General features: G+C 36.6%; 2 protein-coding genes across 7 annotated transcripts; one reads left to right on the top strand and one right to left on the bottom strand.

Annotated features, from left to right (window-relative positions):
* The first annotated feature begins 10,491 nt into the window (after positions 1 to 10,491).
* Positions 10,492 to 12,545, top strand: LOC113726046 (auxin-repressed 12.5 kDa protein). The gene is made up of 3 exons (XM_027249521.2): positions 10,492 to 10,761; positions 11,086 to 11,317; positions 12,142 to 12,545. The coding sequence occupies exons 1-3, from the start codon at positions 10,653 to 10,655 to the stop codon at positions 12,176 to 12,178; spliced, it is 378 nt and encodes a 125-aa protein (XP_027105322.2). The 5' UTR covers positions 10,492 to 10,652; the 3' UTR covers positions 12,179 to 12,545.
* Positions 12,546 to 14,258: 1,713 nt separating this feature from the next.
* Positions 14,259 to 19,675, bottom strand: LOC113726044 (putative E3 ubiquitin-protein ligase RING1a). 6 transcript variants are annotated; one of them, XM_072078951.1, is made up of 11 exons: positions 19,360 to 19,675; positions 19,165 to 19,207; positions 17,941 to 17,958; positions 17,786 to 17,844; positions 16,576 to 16,657; positions 16,381 to 16,501; positions 16,244 to 16,288; positions 15,304 to 15,816; positions 14,976 to 15,083; positions 14,663 to 14,869; positions 14,259 to 14,533 (listed from the first exon to the last, which is right to left on the bottom strand). In XM_072078951.1, the coding sequence occupies exons 1-11, from the start codon at positions 19,529 to 19,531 to the stop codon at positions 14,510 to 14,512; spliced, it is 1,392 nt and encodes a 463-aa protein (XP_071935052.1). In that variant the 5' UTR covers positions 19,532 to 19,675; the 3' UTR covers positions 14,259 to 14,509. The 6 variants fall into 6 exon arrangements, with proteins under 6 accessions (XP_071935052.1, XP_071935053.1, XP_027105318.2 ...); XM_072078952.1 differs by having other exon boundaries at positions 16,244 to 16,285; XM_027249517.2 differs by having other exon boundaries at positions 17,786 to 17,958.
* Positions 19,676 to 20,164: the final 489 nt, after the last annotated feature.

Here is a 20,164-nt window from a genome sequence, read left to right as displayed (position 1 = left end):
AGAGGTTTCTTACAGTTCCACTGACCTTCCTTGAACTTTCAAAAATATCAGGTACCTTACCTGTGAGCCATATGGGCTCCTATGTCAACATCAATACTGATAAATTGACTCTTATATCCTCATTGGTCATGGTTGTCCCCTATTGTTTACAACGTCGAAGTTAAACTGAAGATAATTTTGGCATCATTCTTAACATAAATGCCATCACAAATTTGGTGCAAGTGTAGGCTCTTGAAACTGTTATGTACCTAGGCATAGATGAGCTCTGTCCTATATTTCCTTGCAGATCTGTGAGTTGTCAATCTAGAGCACTTGAGAGTTTGCTTTTTTCCTGCAAAGGAGGTGCATCGGCTGGTGGGAGATCACTTTACTGAATGAACCTATATTTGGTAAGAGTGCTTCCCCCTTTTTTTGGCTACTGAATGTACCTCTCTTTGGGATTCAATAAGTTTTATTCTATTTTATTTAAGTGGATTATGTCAGATTTTACTTGTTTCAGTTTTTCCTCTTCTATTGTTCTTTCAATAAATTTACTTGATTTATGAGGCTCCTCAACATTAAATAACTGGGCATTTAGATATTTGTTTGTTGGGCTTATCCTGTGTACATATATACAGACAGGAAATCGCAGAAGTAAGCTTATCATTTTGCCTGGGACGTTCAGTATCGAGAATTTGATTTTTGACAAATCTTTGATGGTTTATCTGTTAACCATTTTCAGTTTCTATTGCCATTTTTTCGGATAGCAATTTGAAAATGCTTAAATTCTTAAACACAGTCATGGAATGAGAAATGATATGGTAATGAACTTCTGTGCAATATCATCTGACGATATGACATTTTCTATTGCTAATGTAGATGATATGGAAATCATTACTCATATTCTGTTAATTGTTTAGAGCACGTCTTATTACATGTGCTACACTACCTTAAATTTGCATTTTCTCAATTGTGCATCAACTTGGATTGCTTGGAATGGCTTTGTGAAATATTTTGTATGTTTGGTGCCTTTCAAAGTATGTTTGTTGAAATTTAGCTCCCTAAAGGTGGAAGACTGGTGACTTTCAGCAAGCTTGCCATCAAACATGTGTTGGTAAATGAATTGCGTATGGTGTACTGGTGAGTTGCTTAGTATCCATGACTTCATGCGTGTTAGTGTTAACTGATGGGTGAAACTTGCTGTAATTTCAAGAAGAGCAAGGGATGCTATATATGTGCTTATGCTTCGACTGATTCGCCTGAGTAATATAGGATCAGCTGTTCTGTGGCTTTTGGTCTTGTCCTCAATAGTTGTAGCATTTATTCCGTCAAAGTAGTTAGCAATCTTGTATAGGAACACAAGCATTTTGAAGCTAGTAGATTTTGATATTATGTAGTACAAATTTGATTCTACGCCTACTCAGTATGTTGTGCTTTGAATAGCTCTCTCACAATGCTTGGTTCATCACCTGTGCCTGGTCCATAGGTTTGTGATCATTGGTGCTGAAGTTACTTATTCAATGAGTTATGACACACTTTATGGGCTGCAATTAGCACTACGCCATTGTATATACTTTGAATCGAATGGTAAATATATATGCTCCATACTAAACAAAAAAATCCCTATGGTCTATGTTAAATATGTATGCTATCCAGTTATACTATGCAAGTGTTGATATTCTGTTGTTCTTTGACTCTAGACCTCATCTCGTGGTTTGATCTATGGGTCATGACCATTTGCTTGCCCATGCCCGCTTGTAATATATGCTGGTTGAGCTCCAATTACATGCGCACAGAACTGGGAATGCAATGGGGAGGGCACCCATCCACGTGGGGTGCAACCTCAGGGTTGGAGGGACGAGGGCAGGGATGGATGGAAATTATTCCTCTGGTTCCTGCATGTTTATTGTGAAACATATAGCGTGTATGGTATATTATATGCTTTTTGTTGTTTGCCACAGTCAAAAGTGCATATTATTTATGAAAATTCAAGTTTGGCATTAGTTGACAAGAGTTTTTTTACTCACTTACATTTAATATTGATTTATTGTGAATCCATTTAGGTCAAGGGGAGTCGTATGTGTTGTTCTATGAATTCTTCAGTGTGTTTTGGTTATTGCTAATTCTTGCTAGGCTAACTAAGGTTCATTAGTTTGAGATTTGGGGCCAAGTGTTTTGATTGTCTTCATGTTAATCAAGGTGGGAAAAATCGCAAGTGTGGTTATTGTGTCAAGTTTTAGTTGTTTAATCATATTGACAGTTATTTATTTTTGAACTTTAAAATAGTTATCCTAATTCCCTTCAAAATAGAATTTAAGTGTTTTTGTGACTAGATGGCTCTTAAACTGTTTATTTATGAGGAATTTAGTTTTGTTGGGTATTACCATCTTTTCATCTCTACCTTTGCTTTTCTTGGCTTCTGCTTTTTCTTTAGTCCCTAATTGTAGTTTATGTGCATCCTTTATATGGTACTATTCACAGTGCCAAAACAGTCTCAAACTGCTAACAAAAGGAGAGTTTCTGATTGAACATATCCTGGATCACGAGCTTTAAGATGATAATGGTACGAGTGATATGGTTGCTGAAAGAAACAAGGGCATATTCCTATGCGGCTAATGCAATAGCCACATCCATTTTTACCATTAATTGCTATGCTTTGGCAGAGTAGTCCAAATTTTTCTGCATCTGGTCACTCTCTACTGAATTAGGTTACTACTTAAGATACTATACTCGAAAGCAGTAATCTGAAAGCTTCAGTTAGTATTTTCTGTGAAATCAAGGCAATGGATATGTAAAACAATTTACCTTCCTTCATGCGTTGGTTTAATTTTGTAGAAAGAGGTTGGCACTTAATTAATTGAAAAGAAAAATATCTCTCAGGTAAAAGCTTAAGATTTTGCAAGGTGCAAATGCACAAAAGTTGTTTTTTTTTTTTTTTTTCAAGAAAGTCCTATCAACTCTTCAGCAAACCAAACATGTGCAGAAACAACAACTGTTCTAAGTACTGGATAGAACAAGGAGAAAGCAGCAGACAAAATTTAGGTGCTTATATTGTTGAATGGTGAGGTCATTTGGCAACTTATAGACAATATGATAGTGCAAAGTGCTACATATTTCATGGATACTACAACGTCAGCAGGTTTGTTCCTTTTACCTGCCTTGTGTTGTTTCTCCTGTCGCTGAGACCTGATGCATGAAATTTAAATTACTTGAAAATTGGACTCAGAAGCGAGCTTATAATCAATAGAAACATAATTAATGTCTAGTAGTATCTATTTACCTGTTCAGCATTCACATTTTGTTATTTCTCACAATTATATGATGCATTTTTACTTATTCGTTCTGCAATTTTATTTTGATGTTTGAGCAAATGAGATCTGATTGAACATTAATGCGTATGCCATGCTGATTGTTTACAATGTACATGCTTGGTTATAAGAAGAGGTGTGCTGAATTGCTTCTCAAGAAATGAGGAATCTTAGTTCTTCCAAGTATTTTGCTCTTTGGGAAATTGAGTTCCTGTTTTAAGCTTGAAATGAGATACAGCGGTCACAGATAAAATTTGATAACATAGAGCAATTCAAGATTGAAATGAACCATGGAAAGATGCAATGTCGACATATTGGAATGAAATTTTGCTGGAAATGTATGTTGCCTATTCATTGGAATGCTTGTTGTTTAATGAAGTTTGTCGGTTTCAATCGCACGGCAATCTCTGCATGCAAATGAATTAAAAATTTTCTGACTAAACCCGGAGTTGGTCCACTTCTTTTCTGCTGCAATTTTAACTCTAGTATTTGATTTTCCAGTGCATCTGTCTCGACTTGATTCTTTTGCATCCGATCTCCCATTGTTGATCTGATCTTGCCACATGACTGTCTTGGAGCAGGTTAGTTTGCCTGTTTGAGATTGATCGGGAGGGAGTGCAATCACTTGTTTAAGGAGCTGGCCACTTGAAATATCGGCAGAGTAACTTTTTCTAGGAGTAGCTTGCCCAAATTCAAATTCAGTCGAAGCTGTGTCAGCATGAGCTAGTTGGTGGACGGGCTCCTCTTGAGGCATTAAATTCTGGTTCTGAATGCATACCATGCCTGCAAACGAGAGTGAGTTATCCGAGGTAACATCGGCAGCAACATCCAAAGACATTTTATTGAGTAGAATTAGCTCTCTCTTCTCAAGGCTTTGTGACAGATTGCATTGCAACTCTCTCGCCTTTTTATAGGGAGCTTATGTATTTCTTGTTGGATGCTTGCCTTTGTCCTTTTGCAGATATTTTTTTTGGCTGTCAGGCTTATACCCAAAAATGGCTTGATCTGGGTTTCTTCATCATTTTAATGGACTTAAGGTTGATCAGTATTTTATTCTGTTGAAGTGGATTGCAAGTATGATGCTTCTGTACCCCAGCAAATATGAGCTGTGAATTTGTGGGATGAGCAATATTAATGGACTTGGTGAAGAAAGTTGGTTAAAATGAGGTAATAGATCAAAATCAATTGGGCTTTCATGCTAGTCTAGGAACAAAAATCTAGGAACAAAATTGTATTTTCCTTCGTGGCCTCATGAAAATGTACTGTTTAACTGATACAGGCAATTCTGTGAGCGTGATGCCAATAAGGCAACTGATTAAAATTCCTTAAAGCTCCTTGAGTTCCGATATGCTGCTTCTGAAAAACAGAACTGGAGATGTTGGTGAAATTGGAATTGTCACATTACCAAGGCACCATGCCAAAATGCGTTGTAAATTATGCCAGAGTTTTTGAGTGATCGCATTGATAGTGTCCAAGATGTGTATATACGTAGTGGAGTGACTTAAGCAAATGGACAATTTAGAATTGTGAATTTTATTTTATTTAATTTTTCTCTGCTCGCTTGTGGAACTTGATCTTAAAGTCAATCACCTTCTGAAAATTTGGTCACGAGGGTTATCATTCTTTTAGTTAGAAACAGAAGATAAACTGCAGGGCAAAGTACGACCTCGTAACAGTTTTCGATTAAAACAAAAAGAAAAGTCGATAATACCAACGTTGATGCACATTTGTTGGCCTTTCTCACAATACTGAGTAGGTAACTTCAAGGTTATAATTTCTGTGATTTTTTCTCATATGTCATATGGGTTATATTTTTCTTGAAGAACGGTTTTTTTTTTTTTTTTATCCGGCTCATATTTTGGGTTGTTATGTTAAGAAAATCATATTTGAAAAAGTTGATGCTGTTGTTTGCACGCATCAGGACACAATCCTTTGGATGGGAATGAATCACAGCGTCTTATGGCTTCTTCCTTAGTTGAATCACCTGGATATTTTTTCTTTTTTCTTTTTGGTATTAAGGAGGATGTGCATAAACAGATTGAAGACTTCCAGAAGACGAATTGGACTACTTTTCCTGGTTTGTGAATTTTTTGAAGATCATCTGATTATTCTCCCTCCTAGAGGCTGCACTTTGTTTTTTTTTTTTCGGGAAACCGAAAGAAAACACACACACGCACATAGTTAGATTACACTCGGAGTTAACGGATAAACCGGTCCGAAAGTAGTCTAAGGGGGACCCACAAAGAACCACGTTCAGCCAATTGGTGACAGAACGAGACCCCTGGGAACCTTAAACTCAGAGTAACTACCCTACGATCTTTCAATGTGGGATGGTGTCCCAACACCTCTCTCGCACACTCTCGCACACAGTTAGAGGCTGCACTTTGTTGCTTGACGAAATTTAGATTATTTAATTTAATGTGACTTGAAAAGAGTAAGGGAGGTCATTTCTAGGTGACAGATGTTGGTAAATTGGGTGCGATAGTCCATCCATTTGGTTCTTGGCTAAGTCGTAGTTAAGCCCAGCCTTCCATTTCCAGAGAGCTTGAAAATGATCAGGCAAAAAACAACTCAGTGCCAAGGAAGAAGACTTCACCGCCTCCAAATGGACCTCAGAATCGTTTGTCAAACTGAAAAACTTAATAAAGAACTCAGAACTTAATAAATACTTCTTTTTTTTTTTGGACACGATAGAATCTGTTTTAAATTTACTTCTATTCTATACTAGAGGAGGAGGGACCTAAAGGGGTCTAAAGGGAACTCGAAAGGGACTAAACCATCGTTGCCTCAAAAAGGTGGCTACACACCCACTAGTAAACTTTTTCAGGAAAGTTTTAATTTTTTAAAATGCAAATTAAGAAATTTAATAATCTCTTAACCTGCATTCAAGTTAGATTTAAAACTTTCAATAGGTAATTGATTAAAACTTGACAAAGAATTCGCCTTCCACAGATGGATGCTACAATTGCGTCGTACCAATAGCCAATTTAATAGCAGTTGAAGTAGACATTTGACCCACTCCTTCCCTGTCCTTTTAGAATTTCCATAGCAGAGGATTCCCGTTCTTTCTTACAGCTAGTTTCTTCCTTTCATTAGGCCGGTCCAGGAAAGGCCCACAAATCTGAATACTGGGGCTTATTTGGAGACTCCAACTTAAATATACCTACACCTGACTTATGGGCTTTCCAAGCATCCTGCAATTGAACAGCGGGTTGCTGAGACTTGAAAGGCCAACGAGCCCCCCTCAGTCATCGGCCTGTTTAGTCAAGGCATATGGGAAATATTATTTGCATTTCATTTTTTATTAATTACACTTTCAACATTTATTTAATCACATAGTCTAATAAATGAAAATTATATGATAAAAATGATAGTGAGAATATGATTAATAAAAAAAAGAGTGCTATATTTAAATAGAGGCCTATATAGGAATATAATCTAAAACAAGTGAAAATAACACAATTTCTTTTCACGGAAAAGATATAAAAATAAAATAACACCCCTTATAACTATTAGCTCTCTTTGACAAGGTTAGTGTTTTTCTGTTTAATTTACTCAAAACACTCTGTATTTGATACTGATTTTTCCATGATTTTCAACAATTATGAACTCTAAAATAAATACAAATAATTAAATTAGTTAAAAGGAACTAAATTAGTCAGAATCAGGATCTAATACATTTGTAGCAAAGGTCTTGAGTAGGCTGAAGGAATAGCAGTTAATAAAATGACCTGCCACGGTCACTCCAGAGACAACCGTTCCTGAAGGTTCACAGCCACGATGTGGCCTCAGAAATTTGTGCGGCTCAGATTACAGCATGTAACTCGATTTTCACGCCATGTATGAGGTCCACAAAAATTTGTTCTAAAGTTATTCCATGTGTAAAGAAAATTACGTGACGTGCACAAAATATTACGTACTGTTGAAAAATGCACAAACCGCCACAAACTGTTGCACCTGCAATTGTTTGTGCCCTTGTCCCCTCACTCCAGACCCTTCCAAAATAACCTTTGATCATGACAAAGATAAATTCAGCACATTTTAGTGATAAACAAATCAATGCATTGATTGTCAACGTCAGTGGAACAATGCACTCCATATTCATGGCATTGGGTCCCTAGACAAGGCATGGGCCAAAAGGTGATAGAAGTGGCCCGTGATGTTGATTTATTTTATCCCATGGTATGGTTAGTTGAGAACAACAATAATAGCCTATCATGTAAGCAAAGAAGGTGATGGGATGCTCAATAAAAAAATAATAATGATCAATCCCATGATCTTATGAATTAATTTTTTGTATACTATCTACATTATCATCATTAAATATATATAATTATTTTAAATATGAGTTTGAAATTCAAAATTTACATATGTATTATGCATCCAACTATAATAATTATATACAATTAATGTATATAAGATTAATTCTACTCTTACTTTAATTAAAGTCAAAACAAAATTTCTATTGTCGGCAACCGCAATTATCTAACATTGTCTGATAGGGGTGGGGTAGTCTGAAAAAGCTTGTATTGGAGTTGGGGATGAATCACCAGAGTAGTCACTAATCTTTTTTTTTTTTTTTTGTTAACGACAACTATCTAACCTATTCCTATGGGGAGAGACTAGCCTAAAGATAATTGTATCAGGGTTAGGGGTCTGATTTTTTTAAGAACAAGAAGTATTATACTTCTTGTGTAATATATTAGACGGAGGCTGAACCTCCAATCTAGTAAATTGTACGAAGTTTTAAGGGGCTCTCATTGGTCATTGAACCAAGTTCGAATGTTTCAGTAGTCACTGTAATTAGTAAATTGTACATATCTTACAGTTAGCAGAAAGGTTATTACTACAGCAATCCACGGGCTTTTGTAGGCAAAAAAGGTTGTTATTCTTTTTTTTGAAGGATCCGATGCCAATTTCGAATAACTAAATACAACTTGACCACAAAAGCCCGTGGATTGCCCTTTCAAAAAAGAGTTGGAACCCACTATCATATTAAAATTGGACTTCAATTCGAAAGGTATCCTAATCAAATTGGATATAATTGGCACTGTATCCTCCTTTCAAATCGTAAAACATTTCCTTTAGGCCAAATTAGCAGCCAAGTAGTAATTCTTCTGATTTTCTCTAACCATAACCATGGGTGTGATGATGGCAAAGTAACTAGTTCCATCGTGTCATGTGGATAGCGGATCCCAATCACTCTTCTCTTATCAAAACTAGAGGTACTTGAGCTGTGCTTTGCACAGCTTGGCCCCTAGAAATTTAGTCAAACACGTAACATCAAATTATTTTGGCACATGATAAATCAATAGAAATATAGGAGAAAATTGGGCCTCAAAACAATTAAAATTAACAAATGTTATTTGAACTCTCATTTTTTTAATCATATTTTCACTATTATTTTTATTATATAATTTTTATTTATTGTAGGAATATAATTAATAAATATATGGAGTATAAATAAAATTTCCCTCAAAATTTGTTGTGAAGAGAAATTTCATCTATGAAGTTAATACCCCTATTTATTGTGATTTGAATAAAGATTTTTGAACTATTATTATGATAATACCCAAAAAAGAGAGAAAATCAATACACTACAAGTGCATTGATGTATTAATTAGCAGCATAGTCTTAGTTGTAACTAAATCAAAAGTAATCATAATGCTTCCAGTATTTTAATAATGAGAAAAAGTTTAGAAAGCCACTAAGACATGTCACAATTTTCAACATCAATATAACTTACTCTAAAGTTTCACATTTTTCTTTCTTTATTTATTTAAATCTCGTTTAAAGGTGACAACATTATCCTGCAGCTCCAGAATATAAATAGCAAGGTTAGATAAAAAAAAATATGAATTGCTACGTTTCCAGATCTACATATACAAATTAGAATTGAACCATTTTTTTTATTGCAAAAACATTTTCCTAATCAAAATTGAATTTTCTAACAATTTTTAATTGTGACTTCTACCACCAACTACAATTTTTTATATGCCAACCCAATTGATACTACAGAACCTGAATAATTAAAAAACAAACAAAAATTAACGTTAGTTTAAATATATACAAAATCTTATAGAACACATAGGTAGATGAATGCCTAACTAGATTTATCTTGGTGAAAGCATCACATGATATATCTTTTCTCTTTAAAAAATACACAAAATTGTAGATAATTACAAAATGTAACCAAAAAACAAAGAAAAAAAAATATGAAGTAAGAAATCAAATCGTGGGAGGAGAAAAGAAAAGAAAGAATTATTGTTCTATTCTTCATAGAAAATGATCATTGGTATAAAATGAATTTAAAGATCTTTTTACATATTTTAATATTTCACCTTTTATCCATGAAAAGTACCAAATAATAGCATCATCCTATAAATTTAACAAACAAATGCCAGTTGACTATAACATTATGATCGAAGAATAGAACAAATATGAGAGATTAGACATGAAGAAAAAAAAGGAAGAAAAGAAAATGTAAAATGGGATAAAAAAATTAATAAAAACTTCTCTTTGTTAAGTAGCTAATCATCTCGACGAAAAAAAAAGAACATGACAACAATTTTAGTTAGATTAGTTTAAAAAAATAAAAAATAACAGCACTTGCTGCAAGAAGAAGAAGAAGCAACACAGTTGATTTTCTGAAGGAGAAAAAATATTTTAATTATTTTGGCCGAATTGAATCAAAAAAGGGAAGGAAAAGTTTAGCTAAAATGACCAAGAATTCACTTGTCAAAAATATGTGCAATGTGTCAAAAAGATGGGGTGCTATAATAACTTGGCTTTTTTTTTATATATAATAGGTAGATCATTTGTCAAAAAAAAAAGAGAGAAAACAAAACTAAAAAGACTTCCTATTCTGCAGAAACCAAAGAATAGGACAACATTGAATGAGGAAGGTGACATTTGTACTGGCAACCCTCCACCTACGCTACCGCTAACTAAACCCCATCTATTATGATCTCAAGACTGATAATATCACAGCGGTCCCACATTTCCTCCTAGTCTTCAATCTTCATCCTTATCCGCATTGATTTAATCCACTATTTTTCTTCCACTTAGCAGCCCCTCCGTGTCATGCTACAAACTAAACAGGGCTGTTGTGTAGTGTACAACTGTACATAGGAAAAAAGTCTTGCGAGTCAGCATCTAAATTATTGAAAAAGAAGAAATAAAAAATAAGATATATATTTTTTCTTTTGTTAAAACTAATTTCTGGAGACAAGGAGATATTTTGGCTCTCCCTTCTATTTATTCCGAGCAGTTGAGGCGTTTCATCAAGAAAAAGCAGAAGAGGAGAAAAGAAAAGAAAAGAAAGAAAAATCAGTAAGCAGCTGAGTGGCTAAAGCTTGCAGCAAGATGGTTCTGATAGACAAGCTGTGGGATGATGTTATAGCCGGACCTCAACCTGAACGTGGCCTGGGAAAGCTAAGGAAGCTCCCCACCCAGCCCTTGAACGTCAAAACCGGTACCCCTTCCCCTTCATCATCCAATTCTAAAGCTTCAACTTCTACTTTTATAGTGTGTGTGTGTGTTGTATATTTGTGGATGTCAGTTTCTTTTGTTAGAATATGAATTAATAAAGGCCTGCCTGCATGGGTGAGCTGCTATAGAGTACATCTTGCAAGTGTTACAGTCACTTGCAGGAATCAGCATGATGATCTGAATCTCTGCCATGAGATTCTGTTTTTTTTTTTTTTATAAACAAATAAATTTTTTTTGACGATGATCACTTTGTGTACTAGTTCTATTATGTGTGACAAATACTGGGCATGTGGTGTTATTGATTTAGATGGGGGGGCAGGTGAAGCTAGCAGCAGCAAGTATCAGAGGTCCATGTCTATGCCACCCAGTCCTGCAACCCCGGCAACTCCGGGAACACCAACCACTCCGTCGCCGACGGCAGCCCGCAAAGAGAATGTGTGGAGGAGTGTTTTTCACCCGGGGAGTAACATTGCTACCAAGGGGCTTGGATCAGATCTGTTTGACAAGCCTCAGCCTAACTCTCCCACTGTCTATGACTGGTACTTGTTTCCCAAGTCGCATGTAAATTTATCCAGATTAAGATAAATTTAACTCGAAATTGAAAAAAAAAAAAATGGGGGTAAATTAGTGAACAAGTTGCATGTCCTAAGCAGAGAGATCGGTAATTTTTTTTTTCTTCCCATTTGATTCTTTTTTTTTTTTTTTGGGAAGATCTTCCCATTTGATCCTTGGATCCTGGCTTTTTGGCCCTCATGAAAACTTGGAAGTACCTATGATAAAATCTGCAGTACAAGTTGTCAGATCTAGAGTAGCCATATCGTTTTTTTAGTTAATGAACTATGACAACTGAACAGACTTAATACATGCCTCAGACCGAACCTCTCCCACCGTCTCAACTTATAGGGAGTAGTAGTGTTTTCATTTAACATTTCTTATGGAGAAATTTACCCAAAAAAATGACAAAAAACATGGCAAGGGGAAGAAAAAATGGGAAAGTAGTTTCAAAGTTGCATGTCCTAAGTAGAGATCTGCACAGTATTTTTCATTTGATTCTTGAATCTTGGCATTCTGTCCTAATAATCTTTCTTGATGCATGATAAAAGCCTTTAGGACCAGTTGTCAGATCTAGTGTCAGCAGTAGTACTCTTTTTATTTTGGATGCCCAAGTGGAACTATAAAAACTAATCAATCGTGTCCATTGAGCATACAAGCAGCAACTTATTGGGGTTCTAAAATTTTTGATTTCTTGATACTATGGAGAATAAAAAGTACTTGCTAGTGGTATTCAAGATAACCATATACTAGTAACTTATACATAAACCTTTCTCTCTGTTTTTTTTTTTTTTGTCAAATTTAATTACAGGCTCTACAGTGGGGAGACTAGGAGCAAACATCGCTGAAGCGAGTGATAGCCGATGGCTCCTACTACTACTGCCTATGTAAATAGCGCGTTGGAGTTATTCTCAACCTAGTAGCTCTCATATGATGTTGCAGCTCTGCAAGAAGGCACCTCAATTAATGGGTTTTTTTTTTTGTAATTATGGATCCATGGTGTCTTTTTAACTAGTTTTCCAAAGCTGACTGCAATGTGTTTGTTTTTCATCTCATCTCAAGTGCTTTTTAATGTTTGATGAAGAATCGGTAGTGTGTGTTGTGTGTGCGCCGTGGATGGTGGACACAAGCAACCTCCTGTTACTGCTTGCTTGCTTGCTCTTATCTATGCTACTGCTATTATTAAATAAGAGAAGTTGGATTTGAATTTTGTTACAGGTATCATATTACTATGTTCTTGTACTAATTGACTACTTCGTGCTTATCTGACTCGTCCCGTGGCATTAAGAATTGATTGAGACGCCGTACATCAATTATTGAGGTCCAGTTACAAATAAAAAAAAATTGATGTTGATGTTGATTATTTTAGTCTGATTAGTAGACAAAAATAATTGAGGGAAGGATGACGGAGTGGTTAGAGAGCAGCTTCAAAGGACTAATTATATGCTTACAACTCGCAGTAGGATTGCCATGTACAAACTAGCCTGGTCTGTATCGTTACAAATTGGAAAGAAAAGGTTACTCAAAGGGAAATATATAGAAAGTCTACGATTGTGATTTATTCCTTAAACGGGGAGTTTAACACCACCCCTTGGATGTAGATATTATTGATTAAGGATCAAATCAAGTGCGGGGCATTCCGAACATAGAAATTTTGTTTTGCTTAGGAGCTCTTGATATAAGGGTTAAAGTCGAGACTCTAAAGTGCTGAAATTTTTTTTTCAATTATTGGATCAAATCTTATCCAACCTTAAAGCAACCCCTTTTCGATTAATTGTAGTATGTAATCTCTGGCAAAGAACCTAGATTGTGTTATGTGAAGGGAAATGAACCTTGATATGTCCATTATTTCAGACGTAATCGTGGGCTTCCAAATATTTGTGGACTTCCAGTGAGCGATAAAATACCCGATATAACAATTGTACGCAAATGCGTGTGGGCTTAATTTGTCCATCAATCAATCGTCGGCGTGAGGCTTCCAAATATTGATGGGCTAAGGGGTTTGTGAAAGCTAAGGGGTTTGGGTTTCACACGTTTGACCCTCTTACGCAATACATCAGTTCATAAATTGATTTTCTTCCGAACCATCCATCTTTTCATCTGAGGAAGTTGCTGCATTTTCCGAAGGGAGTCTTGGATGGGAAGCCTCTCTTTGTTTTTCTTACTTTAAATCTTTTCTGAAATACACGTCCAACATAATGCTATAACGCTAGATAGAGGAAAACCAAGAGTGAGAACTGTGAAGTGTAGGGCGTCAATCTTAAAAGCTCTTGCTTTCCCTTTCATAACTCACAGTTTTTTGTATGAGTGTTTCGATAAATGGACTCTGCGAAGACACTTCAAAAGCCGGCAACTTTTAAAAGCTCTTGCTTTCATTGCCTACTTTTTTGTAGGAAAACAAAAAAGAGGAACGGAAATAAAAGTTCTTTAAGCCTACCCACTCAAACAGCACAATCCCTATTTCAGACCAACCAACCCATTCTTAATCACTTATCCATCATCACCGGGTTTGTTATGTATGCCATTTATGAAGCCTAATCTTTCTTGTGATGTTATAGAAATTTTGTCACCTCTTCCAGGATAAATCTTGCCTGTCACTTGTCACGACGAGACATTGCCGGCTGATGCAAAACTGGTAATTGCCAATAACAATCTATCTATTGATATACTAAGTAGCACAAGCAGGTTTTCCATGCCAATATTAACTGCCAATAACAGGGTAACAAAAGAATATAAAAGGAAGAAAAATATGTCCTGGAAAACATAGATGAACAACATCAGCGGAACAAATCCTTCCATTCAGACTGCATCAAACATGCAACAGGTTATGGGCTTCATGAAGCAATAACTTGGAACGAGTACTTGTTTTCGGATATCAACGAATTAATTAAGCGAGAGTTTCATATACGTACCTAAAAAAACAACAGCTGAGACAAATATTTAAATAGGGTCAGATGGGGACTATGTCAAAAAGAATAACAAGCATCTCCAATAACTCAGACAAGTACAAAATCATAAACAAGATTATGTATAATTGTCGTTGAAACTTTATCTACGCATTCTTCGGCTACTGAGAACAATCCACTCAAAAGGGCCATACATACAAGAGCTTCCCAGTTTCTGAACTAAATTAGAGTTCCCTTAAGCACTATATCTGTATACATCTTTCCTAAACCCTTCTACTTCCGCCTATATGCCAAAACCTGCAAGCAGCAAGAACATAAGCAGAATACCACTGATCAACACACAGGGCATGAGAATTCTAGTTTAGTATTTAGTAAATTTACAGTTCATGTTCTGCATGTTAAAGTCATCTCAAACAGAAGGCTCACCAAATTGCACTGACTGGAACTGTAAATAGTTCGAATGTCACCCAGGGTCTGATGCTCTTCCAACCTTTCCGTATTTTCAGACTGATCAAGAAAAGCAGATGCACTAGGGGCTTCATTGTTGTGTTTTGAGGGAAACCCCTTTTTAAGTTCTCTTTTCCACCAAATTTCAATTTCCTCAGCTTGCATAGAAGTTTGGAGAGCAACATACTGTACAGTATAGACATAAGAACTAGTTACAGACTAGGAACATAAGCTCCTCAATGTGGATTGCTATATATGAGAAATGACAACTTAGGATGTGCGAGCATCTTACTTGGCACAAGTGTCTCACTGACAAAGTAGGCTTACAACTAAGGTAAGGCCTCTGCAAATTGGGTATTTCTTCTTTATCCATGGCAACAAGCTCAAGACTGACATCCAACTGAAACAATCAAAAGAGAAACCATCCTCATGCTAGAACATTGTGATGTGACGAGCTAAAAAAGCAAGTTATGCTATTTTTGTTGCAGAAGTTATCACTAATCTAGTCCAACATCCAGACAAGCAGGATGTCCATGGCATGTACCAATAAAAAGAGAAGTAAACACTAATTGGAACAAAATCAACGTACACCTGAGGAAAGCACATAATGTATAGTCTACCTCCTCATTCTTTACATCTGAACAACGTAAAGAGTCCATCAGCTTTGAAAGTCGGCTGTTTCTAGCAAACTTGCCATTGCCACCACTAAAACCACCATGTCGGGTATGACTGCGCATGCCACCTTTTCCCCATGCAAGAATTTCTGTGCCGCCAATCAGTCCAGCAGAAGCACCAAGCAGCTCTCTGTTTACTTCTGAATCATTCTCATCGTACCCTGCATCAGAATTGGCTGCCGCAGAAGACTGTGAAAAACGAGCACCTCCCCATCTTTTTTGTCTTTTTGGTTTCACTTCTGGACTGCGCTCATCAGCAGAAGATGAATCTTTTCCACCATAAATTCCATTAGCATCATCATCTTCGTCAGATCCCTGATGTTCAGAAGTTCGAAGATTTCTCCTTCCCCTCACATTTCGGTAACTGCCATGAGATCTCCTTGCTGCAGCCCTAGCTGATCTTTTTCTTCCCAGTGCTTCTGTCTGTCGGCGAAAAGTCTGGGCAATTGAAGCTTGTATCTGACCAAATAACCAAAAAGATGAGTAAATGACCAATTCTAGGAAACCAATGGTCCAAAGCAGACATGCAATTGGGCTGTAAACAAATCAAAGACAAAGCCATACATTGGAATGGTCATTTTATATTTGTTAGAAAGCTAATGTCTTGTTTACATGGGCATATACAAAAGTGTGCTAAAGAATAAACAAAATTGACGCATAGGAAATGAGATCCAGACAAAAGGCAGAAACTGGGATTCCCACATTTGTCATTCACAATTAAGGCAAAGCTATTCCTGCAGTGAAGGTCAACTGTTGGCTGTGCTAGTTACTGCATAGGAATTCAATTCTCCTCGAACTATTTATAGCATACCGAGGTAATAAGGAAGAGAAAGTGAAGGAAATCTAGACTGAACTCAAGTTCTGAGGTGAAACAGAACTAACTCACTTGCTTATTACGAGCTTTCTCCTCTTCATGGAAAGCCATTTCCTGCTACAATACCAGATAAAGAGAGTGCTCATGTTCAGCAAAAAATTAGACTAATTGGTCCCTTAAACGAAATGGAATAATATATTAAACTATACCTCCTCCTCATATTTATCTATATCTGGATATAGAGCAGCAATGAGAGCATCATATTTTGGATCATCCCTCAAAGAACGTCGACTAGCACAATGCGTGCGACAAGCTGGGCACTCGTTGTTCCTGCATTAAAGGTCAAAAAATAAGTATGGATACAGGAGGGCAACCACAGTTTAAACATGAGCATGATACAGTACCCAAGTCGCATTGACTTGTCAATGCATTCTCTGCAAAAGCGATGAAGGCATTCCATAACTGTTCTTGTCTTCCGAATGATGCCTATCCATGATATATGGGAAAGAAAATTATTAAGAAACATTTAGTTGAAAGTAAAGTTGGAAGACTAATAGATCAGAAAGTACAGAGATCTCAATTTCTTGTTTGCCTTCACAACCAAATGGTGGAAAGCCATGTGAGCCATCTCACAGTTATAGCACAACCAAGTCCCAAACCAGTAAAAAAGTGCCTCCATTTTCTTGTTCTTTTTCTACTTCCTAGCTAATGCTTGCTTTAACTACAGTGCTTAAGGAACAAAAGGATAACTGATCAAGGAAATATTTCCTTTTACAGGGTGTTTGCAATATAATGTTTTTGGATATCTTTCCAACCCATATCTGACACAACTTGTAGCGCTAATACAAAAGCAATATTTATTTCTAATAATTTTTCAACATCCAAACTTCTGCAGAATATTTAAATCAAGGAATGTGAACGAGTATCATGATAAACAAAAATAAATGGAAAAGTATAGCATATAATACATTGTCATAGTAGCAGAGGATATATCTAGCAAAAGGTACCTGCTGAATACTCATAGAAACAATCAGAAGACATTGAAGATTTCTGTTTATAATAGTCATAATACCAATACACCAAAGAGCTCTTAATTTGGTAATTGTTACATATTGTATTCATTCAACTAAATGGCTAGCTAAGAATAATTATTTAGACATCTATATATTTGATACCTGACCCTATAATGAACTAACAATGCCGGCATTTTGAAATTTCACTAGCCCAAGAAAAGGTTTTCATTTCAAGAAGCTGCGGCATACTGGCAAAAGTTACTGACTTGACACAAGAATAAGTTCCTGATGACAAATTCATTCTGCATCATTGTTCAGACAAAATATCCACTATATAAACTTTTGACCTTCAAGGACAAGCAGCTTCAAGGATTTAAAACTCAGGGAATCAAATCTCACATGAGAGTAAAGCCAGAAAAATCACAGACAAGTTCCTCTCCTCCCCAGCAAAAATATTTCCAAACTTTTCTTGCAAAACTGAATAGAGAACAATTCTATTGATATTTTATCCGTCTCATATTCATGATCAGGTATTGAATCACATACTTTAACTTGCAGTTAAGAGAAAATTAATCTAAACTTTTTAAAGCATGTCACATACCCAAGCATATCGGACACTGGACTTCCTTCCGTATCTCTGACAATTTCACGATGATAAATCTGCAGAAGTGGTAAAGCATAAGTGCAGAGAGGTAATTTTCAGAATTCCTTAAAAGCAAATCAGTGGAAGTTTGTAAACAACTATGCAGCCAGCACCTTTCCAAGCACATAACCCTGAAATTACATGACAACAGATAAAGTAAGAGATAGGGCTGTTGGACGGAAGTAATCATACTTATGCGAACTTAATCTTCATTCTCTCAACCTCATAATTCACAGAGAAAATTTCATAATTGGCGAAAATGAGGTAGCTTGGTGTAAAACCATGCTGTTACTGTCCATCGAGGTTTTCAATTTGTCCAGTAGCTCACAAAATTAGACAGGAAACTTTTCTAATGCACTAAAAGACAAACAACGGCTGGCCAAGATATTATGGTACGTGTCTTTCAAATGCCTTTTCATTCTAACTAAGATCCTACAGCAAAAGAGGACCAAAAGTAATCGATGACTGAAACATGATGATAATGATGCATGGCTCCTTGAACAAAGGCCAGGTACAGTGTCTACTGTACTGGAAACTTCAATTGTGTAACACCCTCATTTCAGTGGCCTAATGCAAATTTGAAGACTGAAGGCCCCTCATCTTCCAAATCACCCTCTCAGTATTTCAACTCTTCTCTCACTCGCTTCCCAAAGTACCCTTTCATCCTCACATCTCTCAGAGAACTGCATGCGCTAAATCCTCTCACATGGATATAGAGCCTTCAGGAAATCACCTAGCACATCATGGTAAAAATATCACACGTGGCTTACTAGACTGTCCAATTATCCAGCTACATATCCTGCGTAGTAACACCAAAAGGCAGGGAAGGAAGGGGAAGGCGGGGAGGGAGAAGAACAACTTCCAACAGCCGAACTAACTCCCCCACAGATCAAATCAAGTTTAAGCATAATTTTTAATAAGTAACTCCCAATCAGCAAATTCATGCACAGAACTTTAAAGGAAAAATAGGAAACCTATTCCATCTCAGCAAGCTCAATTAGCAATCGCGACCACCAAGTTTTCAACGTTAACTAGCTTCAACGAAATTTGAAATATACCCATTTGAACTTCCACAAATGCTGAATAGAACGTGAACTACAGAGCTGGAAGACCGGGAAAAGTTAACAGAAATGATAGCTACAACCACTAAAACCAGAGAAATCGTGCGGATCTCAAACTAAGCGCCTCCAGCTACACATTCAAGCCTTGATCAGCTCTAAACATAAAAAATCACAGTCATAAGACAATCAATCACAATGCCGAACACATAACCAGACATGCACATGCACACATACAAGTATCTACAAAAGCAGAGAGGAACAGTGAAAAAAGTTTACTCGTCCTTTTCCCCGTCACTCGACGATGCACTTCCATCGGAATCTGCTAGTGAAGGAAAAAGAAATCGAGTCAAAAAAAAGTTGAGATGAAAGAGTAGCAAAAGCAACCGACCAAAATTTCTCCGCTAGAAAATAACGTCTCGAATTAGGTAAACGTATACGAATCTGTAGGCCGTAGACGTGTAGGTAACGTACCGTCAGCGTCATCGGCTTGTTCTCCGTTGTCGTTCTGGTTACGTTGGAGCGAATCATCGTCTTTATCCTCAGGCGGCTGCTGCTGCAGTGCAGGAGGTGGAGACGCAGGAGGAGGCAGAGTCGGAGGTGGAGGCGGAGGAGGAGTCTCCTGTGAACGCTTTTGTGCTGGCATTGTCTAGTCAAAGGCGTGGGTGGAGGTGTTCGCCGCCGCGGGAAGTGGCGGACCTGGCGGGGAAGGAAGGAGAGAGAAAGGCAAGAAAGACTAGAGAGAGAAGCGATTCGGTGTGGCTTTCGTTTACTCTGTTGTGTTTATACATATACACTACTACTACTACTATTTACGCTGCGCGAGTTGTATAAATTAATTAATAATGAATTGTTTACCTGAAACTGAAAAAAAATAAAAGAAGAGAAATTTTGGAGACAACTTTTCTTTTCTTAGCATTCAAAAAGGTACTACTGTGCATGCACAAGGAACAAGTCTTCGAATTTCATGGCAAATTGCTAATATGACCCTTTAACTTGTTGAGAATTTTATATATCAAACAATAATTTTGATCCACTGCGCCTCGTGCTTTGAATTTGCTTTATAGCATGTAACAATCAATTGCTCGAATGGATCCAACCACCTCGAATATAGATATGCATTTAGTCATGGAAAATGAAGAATTAGTTAAATGAGGAAACATTATTAGTTTTAATTTTTAAGGGGGAAATTTTTTTTGTGGGTTTTGTATTATCCAAGAATGGAATTTTGTGGCAAATTCCAGTAGCAAATTGGTGAGAATAAAGTAGTTAGCTAATT

This window comes from Coffea arabica, chromosome 2e, assembly GCF_036785885.1.
Source record: "Coffea arabica cultivar ET-39 chromosome 2e, Coffea Arabica ET-39 HiFi, whole genome shotgun sequence".
Classification (NCBI taxonomy): Eukaryota; Viridiplantae; Streptophyta; class Magnoliopsida; order Gentianales; family Rubiaceae; genus Coffea; species Coffea arabica.
The sequence above is the reverse complement of the archived record's forward strand: the minus strand, read 5'-3'. Positions and strand labels throughout refer to the sequence as shown.

Bases quoted from the DNA above. Each gene is read 5' to 3' on its own strand.
- LOC113726046 (XM_027249521.2), top strand. From the start codon at position 10,653: ATGGTTCTGATAGACAAGCTGTGGGATGATGTTATAGCCGGACCTCAA. The intron at 10,762-11,085 runs GTACCCCTTCCC...TTATTGATTTAG, and splicing joins GCCCTTGAACGTCAAAACCG to ATGGGGGGGCAGGTGAAGCT. The intron at 11,318-12,141 runs GTACTTGTTTCC...ATTTAATTACAG, and splicing joins TCTCCCACTGTCTATGACTG to GCTCTACAGTGGGGAGACTA.
- LOC113726044 (XM_027249517.2), bottom strand. From the start codon at position 19,531: ATGCCAGCACAAAAGCGTTCACAGGAGACTCCTCCTCCGCCTCCACCT. The intron at 16,658-17,785 runs GTATGTGACATG...TATCATGGATAG, and splicing joins CCAGTGTCCGATATGCTTGG to GCATCATTCGGAAGACAAGA. The intron at 16,502-16,575 runs GTACTGTATCAT...CCTTTAATGCAG, and splicing joins GACAAGTCAATGCGACTTGG to GAACAACGAGTGCCCAGCTT.